This window comes from Eurytemora carolleeae, unplaced genomic scaffold (assembly GCF_000591075.1).
Source record: "Eurytemora carolleeae unplaced genomic scaffold, Eaff_2.0 scaffold556, whole genome shotgun sequence".
Taxonomy (NCBI): Eukaryota; Metazoa; Arthropoda; class Copepoda; order Calanoida; family Temoridae; genus Eurytemora; species Eurytemora carolleeae.
In genome coordinates this window covers 1-23,199 of record NW_019402189.1, presented here as the reverse complement: position 1 = coordinate 23,199, position 23,199 = coordinate 1, and the positions used below count along the sequence as shown (strand labels likewise).

The following is a 23,199-nucleotide window of genomic DNA, read 5'->3' as shown; positions in this document are numbered from 1 at the left end:
AATACAAGTTCACGAGAATCTGTTCTCGTTACATCAATATTTCTAAATATCTAAACATTTTTGGACAGCAGGAAGTAAATGGATTATGTAAAGAGGGGGGTTAGGGGAGAAAGGGGGGTTGTAAGGAGGTAAAAAGAAGGATAAGGGAGATTTACAGCCAACTACAAATATCATTCTGATCTAGAAATTTTTTCTTGAATTAATGTTTTTATATCTCCTGCTCATTAGTGATTATACTGCACATACTATACTGCACATATTATACTGCACATACTATACTGCACATATTATACTGCACATACTATAAAACATTTCTGCACATGAGCAGTGATATTCCACAGTCCACTGGACAACAGGATATTTTTTACAATTTTTTATTTATCTTTTGTCAAATCTTTTTTGTCCCGTCTACAGTTTTGTATGTTTGTACCGTCTGCAGTTTTGTTTGTTTGTCCCGTCTACAGGTTTGTTTGTTTGTCATGTCTACAGTTTTGTTTGTTTGTCCCGTCTACAGTTTTGTTTGTTTGTCCCATCTACAGTTTTGTTTGTCCCGTCTACCAGGTTATGGTGCTTATCATGCAAAAATAGAATCCATGTGAAGTTTTGATTCAATCTAACGTTTAATATTTTTTAAAAATTGATTACTTTTGTCATTAGAAATCAAAGATTAAAAAGAAATCCTACTAGAGTTCGAATTTAATTAATTTGAACCGCGTCTCAAATCCGCCGAAAATCGGTTACAATTGAGCGCCGGCTTAAATCTTGAAACATTGAATACAATTTTAAGGATCCCAAGACTTCACTGTGTTTTATGACTTTACTTTGAAAACGTTCAAAAAGTAAAAAAAAAGTATTTTAGAGTTTTTGTATTTATCTAAAGGTAAATTGCAGTGAATGTGAAATCTGATTAGATGTGGTACTTCGGGTTTTGTAACTTTAGGTAGAAGAGCAGCGATCTTCTTAGCTGTTGATGGATCCAGTTTTTCAGGGAAATTAATGTTGAAGATAATAATTAGTTTACCCTTGTTAAAGGGATCCCTGGATTCATAATCATTATGTTTTTTTAAGTACATTGAAAGGGACTGTGAGCGTTAATCTCCGATTAACAACATTACCCTTGAAAGTTTTATCTGAATAAAAATGTATAAGATATTGTCGTTTCTCTAGGGTAAAAAATGTTTAATTCTTATAATTCCTAAGTGTTTTCCTGCCGTACAAATGCGCAAGCACTTTTGTAGAGAAACCAAGGTTATAAACATTGATATAAATTTATAATACTTGATCAGACAGATTTTAGGATACGGTTGTGAATCGGGCATTGCCATTTTTGCATGGAGGGTGATGCACTTAAAATTGCACCCATTATTGCACCCTTTATAAAAGGGTTTTCTTTTTAAGAATTACAAAAAAGAAATGTTATCGTATATTTATCCATTTAGAAGAAAAAATTTTGAAATTTCATAATTTAGTCAAAAATATTTTTGTCATTTTTAAGAACTGCACTGCTATTTAAACACTTGAAATGATTCTTTCCTATGTGTTGGCATTCCCTCACTTGGAATACATTTAATGTCAGCTTGCTTGATCACCTCCCCAGGCTGGGTTACCACGCACAGTGTTCTAAACAAAAAAAATTTTAAAATTTATTGTTAGATTTGAAATTTATCTTATTATTTTTTGTTCTGACCAATAATTCGATCATCAAACTTTCATATATTTTTTCTCATCACTTTCAGAAAAAAGGGCTCTGATAAAGCAAAGCCATTTGATGGAAAATGGACATTTCTTGAATTTGTATTTAAATATTTTCAATTTTAATTGACATTTTTGGTCTTTTCCGGTCGTTAATTAATAACTTGGCAAAACTAAAATAATTCTTTTATGAATACGTCCATCATCTTCTCATGAACATATGTATGTTCCATGGCTAAACTTGATTTCTTGATAAGTATAGAAGAATAAGTCGTCTTCTTGAGATTTTTTGCGGCATTTTTTCGAGAATTATGCAGAGATTGTTGACTGCATTTTGAAAAGCTTTTAAGTCAAAATTCAAAACACACATTTTATCATAAGATATCAACCGAAGATTAAATTTTGCATCGAGTTCTCTGGAACACCTATCTATGAATTAATCACAGCGTCATAAACAGAATAAATTGAGAAATAGCGCCTTCACTAACCCCACCTGTTGTCTAAAGTTTTAACTAATCTTGTCATTCCACAGAGTGCTTCACTAACATCTATATCCATCTTCATCGTTAAATCCTTCCCGTGTCGCTGGAAGGTTGTGTGTTCCTAAATTACAGAAAATTAGAAATTTTCCCAAAATAATTTTTAAAATTTTTATGTTTCAAAACAGTATACTTAATCAGTGGATTGATGAATTGATCAATTGATTGATTATTTGATCAACTGGTTGAATGTTCGATCAACTTATTGATTGTTTAATCAATTGATCGATTGTTTGATTGATTTACTGACAGTTTGATTAAATGTTTCATCAATTAAAAAATAGCTTGATTGTTTTATTAATGGATTGATTTTTTGAGCAAATGATTGATTGTTTGATCAATTAATTCATTGTTTAATTAATTGATTGATTAATGATCAATTTATTGATTTTATGATCAATTGATTGATTGCTTTAATCAATTTATTGATTGTCTGATCAATTGATTAATTGTTTAATCAATTTATTGATTTAAAATTTCAACAGCCTCAGACCAATACTTTTTGAGTTATGCAAAAAAAACTACAGGGGGAGGGGTCAAATTGACCCCCCCCCCCCAGCAGGAATAGAGTTAAAAATCCGAAATCGTTTGTACACATACAGTAAGTATTATAAAGCTGTGGAACAGAATGACGACATTTAAGGAATCTTATTTGTATTTAATATTCTTACAAAGAAAATAGTTTTACCAGCTAAGCACGGAACAATTGCTGTAATGCGATTGACTATCTCATAGTCGTATTTCTATTCCATAGATCTTTGGTTCCCATTGTATAAGAAAAATGTTGCTTTACCTCTCCGTAGTAAATCTTTTTAAAATCACTTGGACATCCCTTCTCTATGGTCATTTCAATAACTTTCTTCTCCTGAATGAGTTGAGTTTTTGCCACAAACTCTGATTTTCTAATCCCTATATCTTTGTAACCCAATGTCGTAGACCTTAGATATTTCAAACTATTAATACTTATAGATAAAATAATCTAAGATTGAAATATCAAAGGTTTGCACAATCAGGTTGCAAAGTTATTGGGGTCAGAAGATTTGAGTTTGTGGCAAAAACTCAATTACTTAAAAAAAATTAGAGTTGAGCAATGAAATGTGTTCATATTAATACAGAGTATCCCTATAAACATGAAAGTAGAGAGAAATCTTGAAGATCGTTTGAATACACAAAAAAGTCAGATCACATTTTGAAAAGACCAGGAATATTGGTATTTTGCGATTATTAATGCAATTTATACGAATGTCTTGTTTTATTATACAGATATGAAAGACGATCTTCAAGTTGTCTCCCAACTCTCAAGTTTTGTGGAACACTTTGTATATGAATCTTTGTTTTCAAAGAAAAAGCAGAAATTTAATTTTAAATATTTTTTTTACTTATCTTTACCTTTACTGTTCGTTTTCCTTTACAATTCTTACATCTACTAGAGGGAGGAATAATGTCTCCCCGCCCATCACAGTCCGAGCAGATAGCCTAGGGTTAGTAGTTTACAGAGTTTGTATTTACAATAGCATTATGATCTTCATGTACATTTTTTTTATATCTTTATGATATCAATGTAATTTTGTTCTTTATGATTTTCTCTTTTAAGCTCTAAAGTTCATACTCTACTCTATCTTCTCTCTATGATATAAATAGCTACTCTATCTCCTCTCATTGGTCTAAACTCTACACTATCCCCTCTCTATGGTCTAAAATAGCTACTCTATCTCCTCTCTATGGTTTAAACTCTACTCTATCTCCTCTCTATGGTCTAAACTCTGCTCTTTCTCCTCTCTATGTTATATACTATTCTCTATCTCCTCTCTATAGTCTAAACTCTACTCTGTCTCCTCTCTGTAGTCTAAACTCTACTCTATCTCCTCTCTGTAGTCTAAATTCTACTCTATCTCCTCTCTGTAGTCTAAACTCTACTCTATCTCTTTTCTATGGTCTATTCTCTACTCTATCTCCTCTCTATAGTCTAAACTCTACTCTATCTCTTCTCTATGGTCTAAACTCTACTCTATCTCCTCTCTATAGTCCTAACTCTACTCTATCTCTTCTCTATGGTCTAAACTTCACTCTATCTCCTCTCTATGATCATTACCTGAGATTGTGAAACCATCCCTGGACCCATTTGAACTGTTTGAATCTTCATTCCTCGGCCCTTGCAGCCCTGTTATACATTCATCCAAGTATTAATGTGTGAAGACGACTTTGTGAAAAAAAAATATTGACCTCCAACCTTTGTCAGAGAACCAGGAATTATGATTTTTCATCGTTTTTCATAGTTTTTTCTCATCATTTAGATTAAATCACCTTGGGAGTCCATAGTTTTCAATGGTGAAAATATAAAGGGATTGTATACATAATTTCATGTGATCCTCAATTATTAAAGGGAATATCCAAGTAACAACGATTTACAAAGATATTTAAGATGTCCTTATTGCAATCACAATAAAGGAAATTATCAGAATTCATCAAAAATAGAAAATAAAATAACGACAATATCTTCCTTATTGTTTCTCAGATATAGATTTAAAGGGTAGCATTTTTAGTCAGAAGTAACATTCTTTAAGCGAAGGGTAACTAAAATTAAAGTTCGTCTACAGTATTTTGAAAAAATGGTTTCGTCTCCCAATTGCAATGGGGAAAATAAAATTTTAAAAATAGAACGAAAGTATAAGATCGTAATTTTAACATTTCATTATTTGGACTCCCAGGAAATGCATTCATGAATTTACAACATGTCCCATATAACTGTGGAATAGGACGACGACAATTGAGTTTACTAAACAATTAATGTGTTTCATGTTCAAATCAGAACTTGAATATAATAGTCGTCTTCCTGTTCCATAGTTGTATGGGTCTTGCTGTACATGACGCCATTTTGAATTTACCTGGCAGGTTTTCACGTTGGATCCTCCTTTCCCGCCACAATCTGTACACTGGATATCACGGGACGCGGCAAGCTTGCGCACCTGGAATTTGTTAAGGATTTTGTATAAAAAACATCAAAAAAGGCGTATTTGTCTTTTTTGTCGTCTATTTCTCAGAGAACCAGGAATTATAAATTTTTCATGATAAAATTCGTAATTTTTTCTCATCATGTTTGTTTGTAAATTAATGCTAGAAAATACAAATTAATGGATTAAAACGCAATGAATTTATAATTGCGCACAAAAATTAAAAACGTAGTCATTTAATTTTGTGAATCTTAATTTTGTGTGATCTAGCATTTACTTGTTGTGTTTTAAATTTGTTCTTATACCTTTCCATTATATAGTTCCTCCAGGCTAACAGATAGTTTGTGAATCATAGGTTTAGTTTTGTTTGATTGTCTTCCGCCGTTTCCTAAAATAATATTTTTTTTTAAATTATCTAAATTTATTTTTTTCAAAGAAATAGCCTGAAATATGCGTAACATTTATGAGACATCTTAATATAATATGGCGATGATTTGTTTTTAAATGTGTATTTAAACATAAATAAGCTTGGAAGACGACATTATAAAAATTCTTTCAGTATTTCCGAATTTCTGGTATATACTATTCAAAAATTTTAATTCAGAGATGATTTACTAGTTGTAAATCGTCGCAAGCAGGTTTTGATAGGTGTATTTTGAATCAGAATCAAATATAGCAAGAAGTAGCGTACTTAGTTTAACTACTTAATTCTTGTCATCACTAAAATGTTTCAGCAAACCATCAGAACTAATTAAGGATATTTTATCAGAAAAAAACCCTAGCATTTTTTTAGCAATATGGTTTTTTTTTACATAAATAATTCCTAAAATTAATATAAAAATAGAAATGTCGACTCTTTACCTCCCATTCCTCCGCCAAACATCATGTTAAACATATCCATTGGAGAACTGAACCCTGCTCCTCCCCCTCTCCCTCCTCCCTCCTGCATGTACAGTGTACACATTAGAGATTATAGATAAGGGTACCCTTGTAAATCGAATATTAATCATTTAAATATTCTATTCGTAAATTCATTGATTCTTTGAACTATACACATTTTTTGGAACATTATCGTACATGAAATAAGAACCACAACACGTTACATTTAAACACTAAAATCGCTGTTGTACAGTACATACAAACATCCTATAGACGGGATAATGGGACGGTACACCAAATGAATCATTTCCTTCTATCGGAGAATAACTTGAAGTAAAACCTTTTATTTTTCTATATTTACTCTGGTAATGAAATATAAAATATGCAGAAAAAAATGTATTATTATTTTATAAATAGTAAGTTCAATGAACAAATGCCGCGTTGATGAAAGATGATCTCACCTTAATCGCCTGTTCCCCACCCTCATCATAAATCTGTCTCTTTTTAGGATCTGATAATACTTCATATGCCTAAAAAAAACATTTTAAATATTTTTTTATTCCTTTTTTAGATAGAGAGGAGGGTTGAAATGACTATCAGAGAACCAGGAATTATGATTTTTCATAATTATTTCATATTTTGTTTCTCATCATTGTTTTTAATTTTTAAGTAATGCACAAGTCATTCTGCAGAGATTCCGCAAATAAAATCAATTATCAGTTTAAGGAAACAAAACAAAGGGTATCTATTTCATATTTAATATTTCATATTATTTCATATTTAATCAAATAAACTTTTAAGGTTGTTGTCGTAAAGTTAAAAAATCTGAATTTGAAAGAGTTATTTTAATGTTGCAACCTCGGGAAGGAACTGGATTATACTATAATATGAGAGATAAGAAACATTGATATAGAATTCTTATCTTGCTTATAGAATTCTTATCTTGCTTGCAGGGACGGTAAACTTGTAATTTCAAGTGCCCCACTTTGCCAAGAGGGGGCTTGCTCTATATACAAAATAATTGATTTTCAGAGTTAAAAAAAAGAATATCTTATTCATCCTTAGTGTACCATTGTGAATCGAAAATTGATCTTTTGAATCGTTGATTAATCAATGGTTGGTTAAAAAAAGAATAAATATTTACATGTGAAATCTCCTTAAATTTATCTCCAGCATTCGGATTCTTGTCTGGGTGGTATTTCATCGCCATCTTTCTATTCATTTATTCATTTATTCATTTATTCATTTATTCATTTATTCATTTAATTATTTATTCATTTATTCATTTATTCATTTATTCATCATATATTCATATATTCATTTATTCATTTATTCACCTATTCATTTATTCATTGATTCATTTATTCATTTTTTTTTAATTAGCTATTTTCATATTTTAAATCGTCACCTTAACAAAACTAATTTATCAATTCATCATAATTAAGCATTAATTCAAGAATGCATAAATGAATTGCCTGTATGCTTTCTTAAGCTCTTGGTTTGACCTATAGCAAAAAAAGAACAGTGAAAAAATAATTTTTACTATCAAAAAATAAAATAGGATAAATAAAATAGGAAAAATGTAATAGGATAAATAAAATAGGAAAAATGTAATAGGATAAATAGAATAGGAAAAATGTAATAGGATAAATAAAATAGGAAAACCGTAATAGGAAAAATAAAATAGGATAAATAAAATAGGATAAATAAAATAGGATAAATAGAATAGGAAAAATTTAAAAGGATAAATAAAATAGGATAAATAAAATAGAAAAAAATGTAATAGGATAAATAAAATAGGATAAATGAAATAGGATCAATAAAATAATTCTACATTTTCTATTTTTTTATTATAGTTTTAAAGTATAATAAAGTAATTTAAAGTGCTTTAAAGACAATTTTATTTTGAAAATCTTTTGAAAATAAAATGTTACCTCTAGGATGTCATAGTATTTTGTTTCATAAACCATTTTTATTCTTTTTTATTCTGAAATACGAATAAAATATATTTTGAAATAATTTCAATTTCTGCCTAATCAGTGAAAAAAAGAGATTTGGAAACTTTTTTATAAAAATGTAGAAAGTTTTTGGGGTCTATGTTAATAAGCTAAAATATTAAATCATTTTATTTTGACTAATCGACCTTCTTCCTTCTTATTGGAAACTAGACGTAAAGAGAAGGTAAAGAGAAGGTAAAGAGAAGGTAAAGAGAAGGTAAAGAGAAGGTAAAGAGAAGGTAAAGAGAAGGTAATTATACGTTTAATTTACTTTATTTTCACGTGCTCTAGTGGTCTTGTAAATACGAATTATTTATTTATGAAATATGACAGAAACATACAAAATTAATTACTTCAGGAGAAAATATTTAAAAACCTCCTAAAATAGAGGTTGTGAAATATTTCCCACCAATTCTAAAAAATAAAAAAATAAAAAGGAAAGTTACATATTTATTATTTACATTATATTAAATATAACTGGTGGAGTTGGTTGTTAGTATTTTTCGACGGTGAACTAACAACTTTTAGAAATAAAAATTATAAAAATTTATTTGTAATGTTGAAAATTGAAATAAGCTTAATGGGTTGTGAAAAAGATATAGGTTCTACACAAAACAAGCATTTTTAAGCATTAAATATCTAAGTTTGTCATCTACGTCATTGCGACCCTGAAAAGTCGTCCTATATTTTTTTAAGTTTTAGATTAGTTCCGAAAATCAAATTTCAGAGATAAAAACGATCCTATATGATGTGGGTTACTCTGTACAGCAATACTAAAATTAAATTTTAATTTAACATTTTATAATTCATTTAATTATATTATCAAGATAAACGGTGAAAATAGAAAGCAGAACACGTGGAGTTCATGGATAGGGTTTGGGATAGGAGGAATTGGTGAGAGGGGATAAGGGGAATGGGGGGAAATGAGGGGTTAAGGAATGCAGAAATAAGGGAATACAGAAACTTTCATCCCTCTTTATTTCAGATTTGCCTTTCTCATTTCTACTTTCATTCTTTATTTAGAGACTTTACTCTAAAAGATATTTTATGAAACAATCGTGTACTTTATCATTCATGGTAATTTCATGGTAAATTTGGTTCAAGACAAGACAAGTTCACAAACATTTCTTAAAATACGTTGCCAAGATCCTGGCTTTCGTTTGAAGTCTCTAAAAAAACTAAAATTACAAGTTGGTTTTAGGCTTATTTCAAATCTTTGTTGTTTTTTTAAAAAGAGTCACAGAAATTAAGATAAAAAAGAACATTTATGAAAAAAGAAATTTTTTCAATAACTGGTTTATACACTGGTATACAAACCTAATATTTTGAATGAACTAAAATAACATAAAAATAAATGATAAATAAGTCCGGAAAAAACTCGGAAACAAAATAATTTTCTAGTTTTGAATCAGCTCCCGAGACTAAAGAAAAGGAAGGGGAGGGTGGAGAATATACCCTCTCTTCCCTCCCTTCTTAGCTGCCTACAACTATGTGATCGTACTCTGCTAGCTGACTGTAGACTGTGTAGACTGTGCAGAACTAAATGAAAGCTTTTGAGAAAGTTCAGGCTGGCCGGCCTACATATAGTAGCTTCTAGTAACTTCCGGTACCTTCCTTTTATCATCTATCCATCTATCTATCTATCTATCTATCTATCTATCTATCTATCTATCTATATAATATATCTATCTATGTATCTACCTATATATTATTTATATATAGATACATATACAGATATAAGATCGGAAGTCAATGTTAGATCTATCTATCTGGTTGGATGTTTCTATTTATCTTGATCGAGATAAATATCAAAATATAGGAATAGCATTTAGAGGTTTGTGGATTTTTGGATTGTGAATTTGAACTTCAAACCGCTACTGAACCATTACTGGAAACCTTTTATATTTCAAAAGCTACTGTGCTCTGCAGCATCCCGTCTTCTCCAGGAATCTTTCTATCCAGGAACTACTCTGCCCTGCAGCATCCTGTTTTTTTCCCAGGAATCCATTCTATCCAGGAACTACTCTGCTCTGCCGCATCCCGTCTTATCCAGGAATCTTTCTATCCAGAAACTACTCTGCTCTGTAGCATCCCGTCTTTTCCAGGAATCTTTCTATCCAGGAACTACTTTGCTCTGCAGCATCCCATCTTTTCCAGGAATCTATTCTATNATCTATCCATCTATCCATCTATCCATCTATCCATCTATCCATCTATCCATCTATCCATCTATCCATCTATCCATCTATCCATCTATCCATCTATCCATCTATCCATCTATCCATCTATCCATCTATCCATCTATCCATCTATCCATCTATCCATCTATCCATCTATCCATCTATCCATCTATCCATCTATCCATCTATCCATCTATCCATCTATCCATCTATCCATCTATCCATCTATCCATCTATCCATCTATCCATCTATCCATCTATCCATCTATCCATCTATCCATCTATCCATCTATCCATCTATCCATCTATCCATCTATCCATCTATCCATCTATCCATCTATCCATCTATCCATCTATCCATCTATCCATCTATCCATCTATCCATCTATCCATCTATCCATCTATCCATCTATCCATCTATCCATCTATCCATCTATCCATCTATCCATCTATCCATCTATCCATCTATCCATCTATCCATCTATCCATCTATCCATCTATCCATCTATCCATCTATCTATCTATCTATCTATCTTCCTATCTATCTATCTATCTCTAAATGTTCCCAAAACAAAGTTTATGATATTTAGGAATAAAAATATGCATTTTAATCCTGAGCACTGTAAATTAAAAATTGGAAATGAGATTCTAGAAAGAATAGGAACTGACTGTACAAAAAAAATTTTTAATTTGTTGGACTCAAAATTGATGAATTCTTAAATTGGACTAAACCGTGGAATAAAAAGGAAACAGGAACTTGACGCATTGTTACAAAGCAAATATTTTACTAGTAACTTAGCAAATTTCTTAATTAAATTGGGTGGTAAGTCATAACTTGAGTCTAAAATTAGACTTGCTATTTCAGAGTTTTCTGGTTCTCAATCTTATAATTGGGAAATGCATAATAATGAGTATTATATTTATTTCAATCCAAATTAATTAACATAGCAACAAATTTTGTTTATTTTCTTGTAAATATTCATGAAATATCTTTTAAGAAAAAGTTTAAAGATTGTTAGAAACAACACAAACACTCGCATCTATATCCAATATAATAAAGCTAACTGAAAGGTTAATGCATACGGTCAAAATAGCAGTTATTTTTGCTTATTTCGGAGGTATGGGTTATAAAATAGATAAAGCTGATCAAAAACTAAGAAATTATGTAAGAGATTAAGTAGGATCAATCGACTAGACTAAGTGGTCCTAAAACAAATCTAAAAAAGGCTAAAATTCAAAACTTGGCTTCAAAATATGATTGTGTACGGAAGCCAATAAAACATTGGAGGTCGTCTTCAAGCGATATACTGAAAATCAAAGAACGCTGGGCACTTCTACTGGTTTAGCGATATTGTTTGAAAAGAGAAACACACATTTTTAAGCTTGAAAAATATTGCTTGATTTTCAGTCCTTCATTTTTCTACTTTATTTTGTCGACCAATNGCAACAGTGCAATAACAGAAAGGAGACGGAATGTAATCTAGGGAAAAGCAAATGAGCATCAGTTCAAAAATATCTACTAAGATTAACAACCACGGATGAAAAAGAAAATATCAGCTGCTATCAATATAATTAGCTGATTCAACGATAAGTTCATACTTAGTATCAGCTTTTGCATAAAAAGTGAGCTGATAGGAAACACATTTAATGCACAACATACAACATTTAAGTATCAGCTTGTTTTACGAATAATCCGCTGAATAGATTGCAGTCAGCTGATATTATGAAAGATCAGCTGATCGTGAACCGAATCAGCTGTTTATAGAATGCCGGGAAAAATGGATTTCCGTCTGGGATAATCCTTGAACTCTGCTCGGTAGTTCCTGTGCTTTCCAAGCGCCCACATGATCATCTGGTAGGCTCCTAAGTAAAAAATAGAATTTATGACAAATGAAACAAATGGAATAAAAAAATCAATTACAACAAGAAAACTATTGATGATTGTAGTCTAACTTCTTCCTTTTTATTATAAAATTTCTCTTTGTAATTTTGTAAAATTGAAACCGTATAGATAGATAGATAGATAGATAGATAGATTTCATCTGACAGATAGATAGATGACACCAATTATTTTACAGTTTTATAGTTAACACTGTATACACTTCAACAATTAAAATCATTATATAGCTACGATTTTTTTTTGTAAAAATTTAAGCAAAAAAATGTCTAAGTCCACTTGTAAATAAATGAAAGAGTAGCATCTAAACCAATAAAATTCTTGACTTAAAAAAATATATATTTATTTTAGGAATCCATGAATAAATTTTGAAATCTTTTAAAAAAAGAAGGAACGCTTTTTTTTTTACCTGCAACAGTAAATATTCCAGCTGGTAAACACTGGGTCATCACAGTAAAACTAATCCAAGCTCCAATCTAGATAGATACTAGATAGATAGATAGATAGATAGATAGATAAATAGATAGATAGATAGATAGATAGATAGATAGATAGATAGATAGATAGATAGATAGATAGATAGATAGATAGATAAATAGATAGATAGATAGATAGATATATAGATACTAGATAGATACTAGATAGATAGATACTAAATAGATAGATAGATAGATACTAAATAGATAGGTACTAGATAGATAGATAATAGATAGATTATAAATACTAGATAGATAGATACTAGATAGATAGATAACTAGATAGATAAACAATATAAAGATTAAATATGTTTTGCAGTTCTGATCAAACCTCTAGTTGTTACTTATTTAGGAATTTAAAGTAAAAAAAGCATTCACTTTAAAAAAAAGAATATTTCTGTCTGGGTTGACCCTCTTCGGTTCTAACGATATAAAAGTCATCAAAAATTAATATTGAAAAGAGACAGTTAGATAGTAAGATAGATAAATAAACATGCTAAATAAGCATCATAGAGATAGGATAGCATTATTAACAAAAAGATATTTAATATATATAAGAATAAGAATAAATAGATCAATTATGACAGAGATGTACATTGCACAGTTACGTCGTATAATTTGACGAATAAAGAATAATAAAAATAAAAGAATGAATCTATGCATCCATATGAAAGGCCTTCTGAGAAAGAGGAATAATTAAATTCTAAAGGTCTGAATAAAGATTCATGGAACCATCATCAATTAATATTAATAATTTTACTTTAAAACAATAAAGTGTTAAAAACATCGTTAAATGGTGATATACTAAAATGAGTATTAAAGATAAAATAAAAAATGTAACGGTTGAAAAACCAAAAGAGCGATTAAATGAATGTATGAAAAAATGCGACAAAAAAAATATTCTAAACTAAAATCAATTCAATTGTTTGATAATCTCTCAGTGAATAGGTGAATAAAATTATAAGTAAATAAATGAATGAATGAATACCTTGTAAGTATAGTTAGGACAGTGAATATGTGAATAAAATAAAAAGTAAATAAATGAATAAATGAATACCTCGTAAGTATAGTTAGGACAGTGAATAGGTGAATAAAAAATAAGTAAATAAATGAATGAATGAATGCCTCGTAAGTATAGTTCGGACAGTGAATAGGTGAATAAAATAATAAGTAAATAAATGAATGAATGAATACCTCGTAAGTATAGTTAGGACATGAAACAAAGTTGAAGAGAGAGGTGAGAGGATTCCAATTAGGATACGGGATCTTTCGAACCTTAAAAATATATGAATTTTGTTAAAAATAAAAATAATAAAAACTATCGATGCGTGCTCGATTCACTTCGGTACTCCTAAACCCTTTGTCGGAATTATTATGGGAAAACATTTTTGCTTTCAAGTTTAAAAAGATAGAGCAAGTCACTTCTCTAATAATCGCATTGAACATAACCAATTTTCAGATAGAATAACAAGAATAACTCCTTCATTTTGAATGATAAGTCAAAGGTTGTGAATTGTACATGCCGCTCTATTCTCATCTTTTTTTAAATGAAGGCACGGGTCCTTTAGAGGTAGGTCTCACATCGCAAAACAAAAACAAAAACTTAAAATATTGCGATCAAAAGGTTGAATTTAAGCTTGTGATTTAATCAAGAAATTAAAGTGTTTTATTAAACAAAATGGCAGCTACAGGGTACCAGGAATAAAAAAATTAAACTGAATAAATTCCGTAGAGTATTCTCTTCTCTCTGCTGCATAAATCCGCAAGGCGTTTTCAATGATCAGCCTAAGGGTCCAAGTGTGAATCTGACATGGAACTCTTTAATTAGAGGATTACTTGAATTTACGTTTTCAGTCCCCCATACATCTTTATTTACAGGGTTACCCACAAAAGATGAAACTTTATAAAAGACCTAAAACTTTTTAAATATTATTGAAATCAAATCTTTACAGTGTTTATTAAATGAAATGGGAAAGAAGTATTTATTTAAAAATGAACTAAATTAATTCAATTTGACAGTGATGTCTCATCCTTGAGTCTCTAGTTTCCATTATCATGAACTATCTGAAGTGCCCGTGGAGTAAAAAAATTATTTTAATTTCTAAAAAATTTTGAAGAAAAAAAACCGAATTTACCTTGCTTCCTTCAGGTCTGAGGTTTCTGAGAAGAAGATGAATTGAGAAGTTTCCCATCTCACAGATAGAGAACCTTCACGCTTCTCCGAAAAAGTTTGATGCAGAATATTGAAAAAATTGTAAAAACGTGAAACTTTTTCCGTGAGAACCTGACTAAAGTTATGATTTTAGACAGTCCAATGAACTGATAAACTGCAATAGTCCAGTGTGCACAGTGGCTTTCGCGTAATGCGGAATTTAAAGCTTTTTTGCTACACCAAATACACTAAAATATTGCATTAATGACGTCTTCATATTCTACAGTTTTAAAGGTCTCACTGTACCTGGTTAGTAGAGGGTGGGGTGTACAGAGAGTGGTTAATATGATACGCAACATACGCAGCAAACCCCCAATAGTAACTACGAAACAATAATAATAAAACATAATTGCAAAAAATAATTAATCTTTTAGCCAAAATGTTTAATAATTAAAAATAAAGGTTTTATTTAATTAGCTTCGAGGGTTGCTGTGTGAAAATATTTCTGAGACCATATAACAATACAATAAAGGAGTGTGTAGTTTGTAAAGGTTATTTAAACTGGCCATCAATTTATTGCGTGGCATGTCTAATTCACAATGGTACCCTTTAATCCTACATATGAGCAACAATGAGGAAGGTAAAGTCATATTTCTTCGTTGAAAAGCATTAACCTCTGACAATTTGCTTCATTGTCCTTGCAGCATATAACCGCAAGTAATGTTTTTAAGATAAACCACAAGGTAATAAAATATTGAGTTCTAGTTAATAAATACTTTAAGATAAACCACAAGGGAATAAAATATTGAGTTCTAGTTAATAAATACTTTAAGATAAACCACAAGGTAATAAAATATTGAGTTCTAGTTAATAAATACTTTAAGATAAAGCACAAGGTAATAAAATAATTAGTTCTAGTTAATAAATACTTTAAGATAAACCACAAGGTAATAAAATAATGAGTTCTAGTTAATAAATACTTTAAGATAAACCACAAGGTAATAAAATATTGAGTTCTAGTTAATAAATACTTTAAGATAAACCACAAGGTAATAAAATAATGAGTTCTAGTTAATAAATACTTTAAGATAAACCACAAGGTAGTAAAATAATGAGTTCTAGTTAATAAATACTTTAAGATAAAAAACAAGGTAATAAAATAATGAGTTCTAGTTAATAAATACTTTAAGATAAACCACAAGGGAATAAAATAATGAGTTCTAGTTAATAAATTGATCAAACAAAGGTTAAAAGGGAACCGTTTGAATTCAATATATGTTGTGTCACTTGCTACAGTCTCTTTAATATGGTATTTTTTATTAACTGTTGTCAGATACCAACCATCCAATGGATTCAATTGGTTTGCCAGCCACCGGAAGTAACTCCTTGACTCCCCCGGCTGGGGAAAAGCTAGTGGGAGTTAAAGGTCCGGCATTAGGAACGGGTGGTGGATGGAGCTTCCCACACCTGGCGACGCTCTGGGGGGTCCATTTCTTAATGTTTTTTAATGATATTATTTATTATTTTTGTATCTTTGATTTATATTTTGAAAATTTCTATTATCATTTATTATGTATTCCTGCAGTTCTTGAGAAGGTTGGTGATCGGCATTGTTGCATTTGAGAACCTTTAAATCCATTCTTTTATTTATTTTCTTTAACTTTTACTGAGGATATACGAAATACGAATTCCAATGCTTCTATTGAAATTTTTCCATGCTTTTACTTTAACTTTTCATGCTTTTACTGATATTTATCATTACTGTTACTATATTTTCCTATGCTTTTACTGTAACTTTCCACTGTTTATATTGTAATTTACTATGCCAAATAGTGTTATTTCCAAATGATTTTACTGTAATTTTCCTATGCGTTTACTGTAATTTTCCAATGCCTTCACTCTAATTTTCTAATGGTTTTACTGTAATTTTCTTATGCTTTTACTGTAATTTTCTACTGATTTTTCTGTAATTTCCCTATGCTTTTACTGTAATTTTCTTATGCTTTTACTGTAATTTTTTTATGCTTTTACTGTAATTTTCTTATGCTTTTACTGTAATTTTCTTAGGCTTTTACTGTATTTGCACATCCTGTTACATGTTTACATTTTCTTTAAAATGAAGGAAGGAGTTCCTGTGAATAAACAAGGTTTCCAGAATCCTCTTAGCATAATGGAACACCCTGAAATTAATCATTTTAAAGGGAGTGTTTTGAATGCAGTGCTAAAAATAGTTAAATTGTGAACAGATTAACACTTCCTGTTAGCAGCTAATATATGAATATAGATCACCTACCAGATATGTGAACACCGAACATCATTAACTATATTTTAACTAGTTTGGGAACCCGGAATTGCATGGAAATTTAACTTTCGACCAAATCAACATAAAATGTAAGACAATTCGGTCAAGGGATTCATGAGTTATGATCGAACATACAAACACACAGATACTACTATATAAACCAGCTTGGTACTCAGCTTTCCCTAGAGATCTTGACAATTTGAGGCAAACCGGTCAACGGGTGCAAACATAAATACAAACAAACAAAAACAGATTACTACTTTATATACAGTGGTTGGCGTTTATATCAATACATGGCTAACAAGCTATTTTCAAATTATAAAAAGTAAACAAAAAGAAGCTGTTAATTGACATCTTCCTTATGTTTTCTGAATCCATGCTGTTTGGAAGCTTGATAGAAATAAAAATCAAAATCAAAAGTTGTCTTCATTGTATTGATTAAGACGACGACGTTATGTATATAAATGTTAGACCTACCAGCATGCAGCTGCTATATGAACAACTTCGGCAGCAGGTTCCCCACCAACATCTCCATAAGCTAACCAGGGCCGCCTATATAGAACAAATAATTAGTAATGGGCAATATCTTGATTTTTAACAAATTTTAAGGTATAGTCAAGCTATATTATTATTATTCATTTTAAAACTTAATCATGACAATATATAAGGTGCAGTTGAAGTTCTTGCAATCAATCGTACACGTTTTCTCAAGAACCTTCCCCGCCCCCCAACCCTTCTTCGTTTTGATTATGTTTGAAGTTTAGTGCTAATTTAATGGCAAAATATTTACCTTTTAAAAAAAATAATTGAAATTTTGAAAAAGTATAAAATTATTCAAGATTCACAAAATTAAAATCGCCATCCCTTTACAAGATTAAATTTTAAATAATTTGGGTACTCTGCTTAATCTGGAATTTTAAGACTTCTTTTAAAAACAGCAAATGAGGTTGTTTAGTTTTTTGCGGCATGTTCAATTGACCTTTCCCCTTCCCCCTCCCATGCTATTATTCTTCGCCAAATGGTTTTTAAAGTAAATCTCTCTAAAACAGTATATTATTCATTTCCTGCACGGGACCTTGGTTTAAGATAAAAAGTTCATTAAAATTAAAAAGAAAATTTAAAACTATACTCCGTCTAGAATTCTAGGACTTGTCATAATTGATAATTTGTCTTGAACTCTGCTCGGTAGTTCCTGTGCTTTCCAAGCGCCCACATGATCATCTGGTAGGCTCCTAAGTAAAAAATAGAATTTATGACAAATGAAAAAAATGGAATAAAAAATTCGATTACAACAAGAAAACTATTTGATGATTGTCGTCTAACTTCTTGCTTTTAATCATAATATTTCTCTTTGTAATTTTGTAAAACCGTCATGACTGGTAGATTTCTGAAAATGTTAAAATACACTTGAAGACGTGAGTAAGTTACAAATAAGAAAGTTCTTAGTAACATTTCTAGTTGAAAGATAGATAGATGACTATTCTACAGTTTTATAGTTACCACTGTATACATTTCTATGATAAAAATTAAAATCATGATAAAGCTTTTTTTTGTAAAAAATTTAGCAAAAAAATCACTTGTAAATAAATGAAAGAGTAGCATCTGAAAAAAATAAAATTTTTGACTTGAAAAAAATAAATATTTAATCTTAAATTAGGAATCTATTTTTTAAAATCTTTTTAAAAAAGAATTAACGTTTTTTTTTACCTGCAACAGTAAATATTCCAGCTGGTAAACACTGGGTCATCACAGTAAAACTAATCCAAGCTCCAATCTAGATAGATAGATAGATAACTAGATAGATGGATACTAGATAGATGGATACTAGATAGATAGATAGATAAATAGATACTAGATAGATAGATAGATAGATACTAGATAGATAGATAGATAGATACTAGATAGATAGATACTAGATAGATAGATAGATAGATAGATACTTGATAGATAGATAGATACTAGATAGATAGATAGATAGATACTAAATAGATAGATAGATAGATACTAGATAAATAGATAGATAGATACTAGATAGATAGATAACTAGATAGATAGATAGATACTAGATAGATAGATAATAGATAGATAGATAATATAAAGATTAAATATGTTTTGCAGTTCTGATCAAACCTCTAGTTGTTACTTATTTAGGAATTTTAAGTAAAAAAAAGGCATTAGATGCACTTTAAAAAAAGAATATTTCGGGCTGGGTTGACCCTCTTCGGTTCTTAAAAAAAGGCATTCACTTTAAAAAAAAGAATATTTCGGTCTGGGTTGACCTTCTTCGGTTCTTAAAAAAAGGCATTCACTTTAAAAAAAAAGAATATTTCTGTCTGGGTTGACCCTCTTCGGTTCTAACGATATAAAAATCATCAAAAATTAATATCGAAAAGAGACAGTTAGATAGCAAGATAGATAAATAAACATGTTGAATAAACATCATAAAGATAGGATTGCATTATTAACAAAAAGATATTTAATATATAGAAATAAGAATAAATAGATCAATTATGACAGAGATGTACATTGCACAATTACGCCGTATAATTGGACGAATAAAGAATAATAAAAATAAAAGAATGAATGTGAAAGGCCTTCTGAGAAAGAGGAATAATTAAATTCTAAAGGTTTGAATATAAATTCATGGAAAACAATCCCACTCGTGGAACCATGATCAATTAATATTAATAACTAGCTGAAGGGCCCGGCGTTGCCCGTGAAAACAATTTGAAAAAAATATTTTTAAAAAAAATCGTTCTTTTAGCCTATAACACCCGTTTGGCGGGCTATAGACAACATAAATATATACGAATGCGACAAAAAAATTATCCTTAACTAAAATCAATTTTTTTATAATCACTCAGTGAATAGGTGAATAAAATAATAAGTAAATGAATGAATGAATGAATGAATACCTCGTAAGTATAGTTAGGACATGAAACAAAGTTGAAGAGAGAGGTAAGAGGATTCCAATTAGGATAAGGGATCTTCCGGACCTTAAAAATAAATAAATTTAGTTAAAAATAAAAATAATAAAAACTATCGATGCGTGCTCGATTCACTTCAGTACTCTTAAACCCTTTATCGGAATAATGATGGAAAAACATTTTTGCTTTTCGAGTTTAAAATGATGAAAGCAAGTCACTTTTCTAATAATCGCATTGAACATAACCAGTTTTTAGATAGAATAACAAGGATAACTCCTTCATTTTGAATGATAAGTCAAAGGTTGTGAATTGTACAATGTACATGCCGCTCTATTCTCATCCTTTTTTAAATGAAGGCACGGGTCCCTTAGAGTTACGTCGCCATGAGTAAAACAAAAGATAAAACTTAAAATATTGCGATCAACAGGTTGAATTTAAACTTGTGTTTTTAATCAGGAAATTAAAGTGTCTTATTAAACAAAATGGCAGCTACAGGGTACCAGAAATAAAAAAAAATTTAACTGAATAAATTCCGTACAGTTTTCTTTTCTCTCTGCTGCATAGATCCGGAAGCAATTTTTGTAAATAATCGAATAACAGGGATAACTTCTTCATTTTGAATGAACAGCCAAAGGGTCCCAGTGTGAATCTAACATGTAACTCTTTAAATAGAGGGATTACTTGAAATTACGTTTTCAGTCGCCATATATCTTTATTTACAGGGTTACCCACAACAGATGAAACATTATAAAAGACTTAAAACTTTTTAAACTAAAAGTTGAATTGAAACTTTTAAAATCATATCTTTTCAGTGAATATTAAATGAAATGGGAAAGAAGTATTTATTTAAAAATAAACTGAATAAATTCAATTTGACTGTGATGTCTCATCCTTGAGTCTCTAGTTTCCATTATCATGAACTATCTGAAGTGTCCGGCGTTGCCCGTGGAATAAAAAAAATATTTTGATTTCTAAATTTTTATAAAAAATTTTGGGAAAAAAACGAATTTACCTTGCTTCCTTCAGGTCTGAGGTTTCTAAGAAGAAGATGAATTGAGAAGTTTCCCATCTCACAGATAGAGAACCCAGCCAAACCCAGGTATACCTGCACATCGCACCGTGAATAGTAATATGCTTTCAGATTTTTTGCTTAGATTTTCTTCAAAATTTAGCATAGTGTTAAAAAAGCAAATGAATTGAAACTTTGTTCAATTTTGACTCTGGCAGAAGTTATATGCTAAAACTACCCAAAAACGATCCAAAAACGATCTTTAAACGATCCAAAAACGACCTAAAACGATCCAATAACGAAGATGACGAAACAATTTTTTGGATCCTTTTTGAACTTTTTATTTTTATTTTGGATAAAGATATTGCAAAGTTAAATAAAAGCAAACTTTAATATAATAGTTTTGAAAGAAGGAGGAGAAAATCAAATTTATGCGATGTTACTTTGGATTTAGCGCCAAAATTCAAGGAAAGCTAATTTATCCGGTTTTAAATTCAAAACATTTTCTTCTTCTCAATAGTTGTTCAATAAGATGAGTTATGGTAGTAAAGATACTCTCAGGGTGGAAATTTAGCCTAGTGTTAAAAAAGCAAATATTTAGAATAAACAATCCTTCTAATAAAACAAGACATTCGGATATATATATGTTGCGTATAGCCGGCCAAATAGCTGGACCGATAGGGCTGAATTTTTTTGTGGACACTCAAGGTAAAAATAAAATAGGATAAATAAAATAGGAAAAATGTAATAGGAAAAATGAAATAGGATAAATAAAATAATTTCTACGTTTTCTATTTTTTTATTATAGTATTAAAGTATTTTAAAGTGTTTATTTTGAAAATCTTTTGAAAATAAAATAAAAATAAAAAATAAAATGTTACCTCTAGGATGTCATAGTATTTTGTTTCATAAACCATTTTTATTATTTTTTTTCTGAAATATGAATTAGATATATTTTGAAATAATTTCAAATTCTGCCTAATCAGTGAAAAAAAGAGATTTGGAAACTTTTTTATAAAAATGTAGAAAGTTTTTGGGTTCTATGTTAATAAACTAAAAAATTAAATAATTTTATTTTCACTTTTGGAAGATTATGTTCAGAAAATTAAAAAAATTGTTGGGGTTTCTGTTTAAGATAAGATAAAAAAAAATAGATTAAGTAATTTTCACTATTGGACCTTCTTATTGGAAACTAGACGTAAAGAGAAGGTAAAGTTTAAGCGACATTACTGGTGTAACTTTGGGCCTTCAGTTCTGATTTTACAAGTATGTGAAAAGCAATTAATCCGGGTACATACAGGGTGTCTCCCAAAACATGACAGTTGGTTAATAGTTTTGAATGTCTTCTTCCATATACTACAAGGAGTACCACATCAAATTAGACCGCGTCAAAGGGTCTAAATTACGATTTGGGGGACAAATAAGAAAATTTAAGAAGAATGAATCATTTTGAAAAATTTAATAAGGTTAGTAGAAATTTTTTTTTCAGAAAATGCTAGATTTTCCGAGCATTATGTGCGTATTGGAGATAATCTAATATGATATGGGACTGGATATTAAATATTAAAGACTTTTTCAGTTTATTTCGCTAAAAAAATCTTTTAATCAAATATATTTTACTTTGAAATCAATTTTACTATTTTATCACTGCCAAAATTCCATGCTTTTTTTTCTTTCCTGTCGGTTTCAAGGAATTTTTACAAATTATAGAAGATGACATTTTAAACTATTCACCAACTGTCATGTTTTGTGGGACACTCTGTATTTTTATTCTTGTTTTGTTCAACTCAATAGCTCAATAGCAATCAAGAAGATATGATTGCGAATATTCAAGATTTCAATTATACGTTCAATTTACTTTAATTTCACGTGCTCTAGTGGTCTTGTAAATACTAATTGTTTATTTATGAAATATAACAGAAACAAAATTAATTACTTCAGGAGAAAATATTTAAAAACCTCATAAAATAGAGGTTGTGAAATATTTCCCACCAATTCTAAAAAATAAAAAAATAAAAAGGAAAGTTACATATTTATTATTTACATTAGATTTAATATAACTGGTGGTGTTGGTTGTTAGTATTTTTCGACGATGAACTAACAACTTTACGAAATAAAAATTATAGATTTATTTGTAATGTTGAAAATTAAAATAAGCTTAATGGGTTGTGAAAAAGATTTAGATTCTACACAAAACA

General features: G+C 29.8%; 3 protein-coding genes across 3 annotated transcripts; all 3 read right to left on the bottom strand.

Moving 5' to 3' along the window:
• Positions 1 to 574: 574 nt before the first annotated feature.
• On the bottom strand, positions 575 to 8,719 carry LOC111718259 (dnaJ homolog subfamily A member 1). Its single transcript, XM_023493799.1, has 15 exons — positions 8,715 to 8,719; positions 7,537 to 7,566; positions 7,206 to 7,275; positions 6,523 to 6,591; positions 6,044 to 6,125; positions 5,488 to 5,570; positions 5,117 to 5,197; positions 4,324 to 4,392; positions 3,621 to 3,707; positions 2,957 to 3,096; positions 2,482 to 2,515; positions 2,186 to 2,295; positions 1,534 to 1,620; positions 921 to 1,038; positions 575 to 613 (listed from the first exon to the last, which is right to left on the bottom strand). The coding sequence occupies exons 1-15, from the start codon at positions 8,717 to 8,719 to the stop codon at positions 575 to 577; spliced, it is 1,104 nt and encodes a 367-aa protein (XP_023349567.1).
• Positions 8,720 to 11,753: 3,034 nt separating this feature from the next.
• LOC111718258 (very-long-chain enoyl-CoA reductase) lies at positions 11,754 to 17,625 on the bottom strand. The gene is made up of 8 exons (XM_023493798.1): positions 17,543 to 17,625; positions 16,896 to 16,943; positions 16,343 to 16,390; positions 15,062 to 15,145; positions 14,747 to 14,819; positions 13,806 to 13,886; positions 12,545 to 12,611; positions 11,754 to 12,101 (listed from the first exon to the last, which is right to left on the bottom strand). The coding sequence occupies exons 3-8, from the start codon at positions 16,372 to 16,374 to the stop codon at positions 11,998 to 12,000; spliced, it is 441 nt and encodes a 146-aa protein (XP_023349566.1). The 5' UTR covers positions 16,375 to 16,390; positions 16,896 to 16,943; positions 17,543 to 17,625; the 3' UTR covers positions 11,754 to 11,997.
• A 592-nt stretch (positions 17,626 to 18,217) lies between these two features.
• LOC111718244 (probable very-long-chain enoyl-CoA reductase art-1) lies at positions 18,218 to 21,141 on the bottom strand (the record flags this gene model as incomplete). Its single annotated transcript, XM_023493791.1, has 4 exons — positions 18,218 to 18,297; positions 18,773 to 18,839; positions 19,981 to 20,061; positions 21,005 to 21,141. Coding segments are annotated over 4 exons (365 nt in total), but the record flags the coding sequence as incomplete, so codon positions are not given.
• Between the last annotated feature and the right edge of the window lie 2,058 nt (positions 21,142 to 23,199).

What these genes read in the sequence shown, in the direction of transcription:
- LOC111718258 (XM_023493798.1), bottom strand. Translation starts at nt 16,374, where the DNA reads ATGCCGATCACCAACCTTCTCAAGAACTGCAG. An exon ending in AACCTTCTCAAGAACTGCAG is followed by an intron (nt 15,146 to 16,342) that starts GAATACATAATA and finishes ATTGTTTCGTAG; the next exon opens with TTACTATTGGGGGTTTGCTG. An exon ending in GTCCTAACTATACTTACGAG is followed by an intron (nt 12,612 to 13,805) that starts GTATTCATTCAT and finishes GTATCTATCTAG; the next exon opens with ATTGGAGCTTGGATTAGTTT.
- LOC111718259 (XM_023493799.1), bottom strand. An exon ending in GGATGGTTTCACAATCTCAG is followed by an intron (nt 3,708 to 4,323) that starts GTAATGATCATA and finishes TACTAACCCTAG; the next exon opens with GCTATCTGCTCGGACTGTGA. An exon ending in GAGGGAATGCCAACACATAG is followed by an intron (nt 1,039 to 1,533) that starts GAAAGAATCATT and finishes TTATGAATCCAG; the next exon opens with GGATCCCTTTAACAAGGGTA.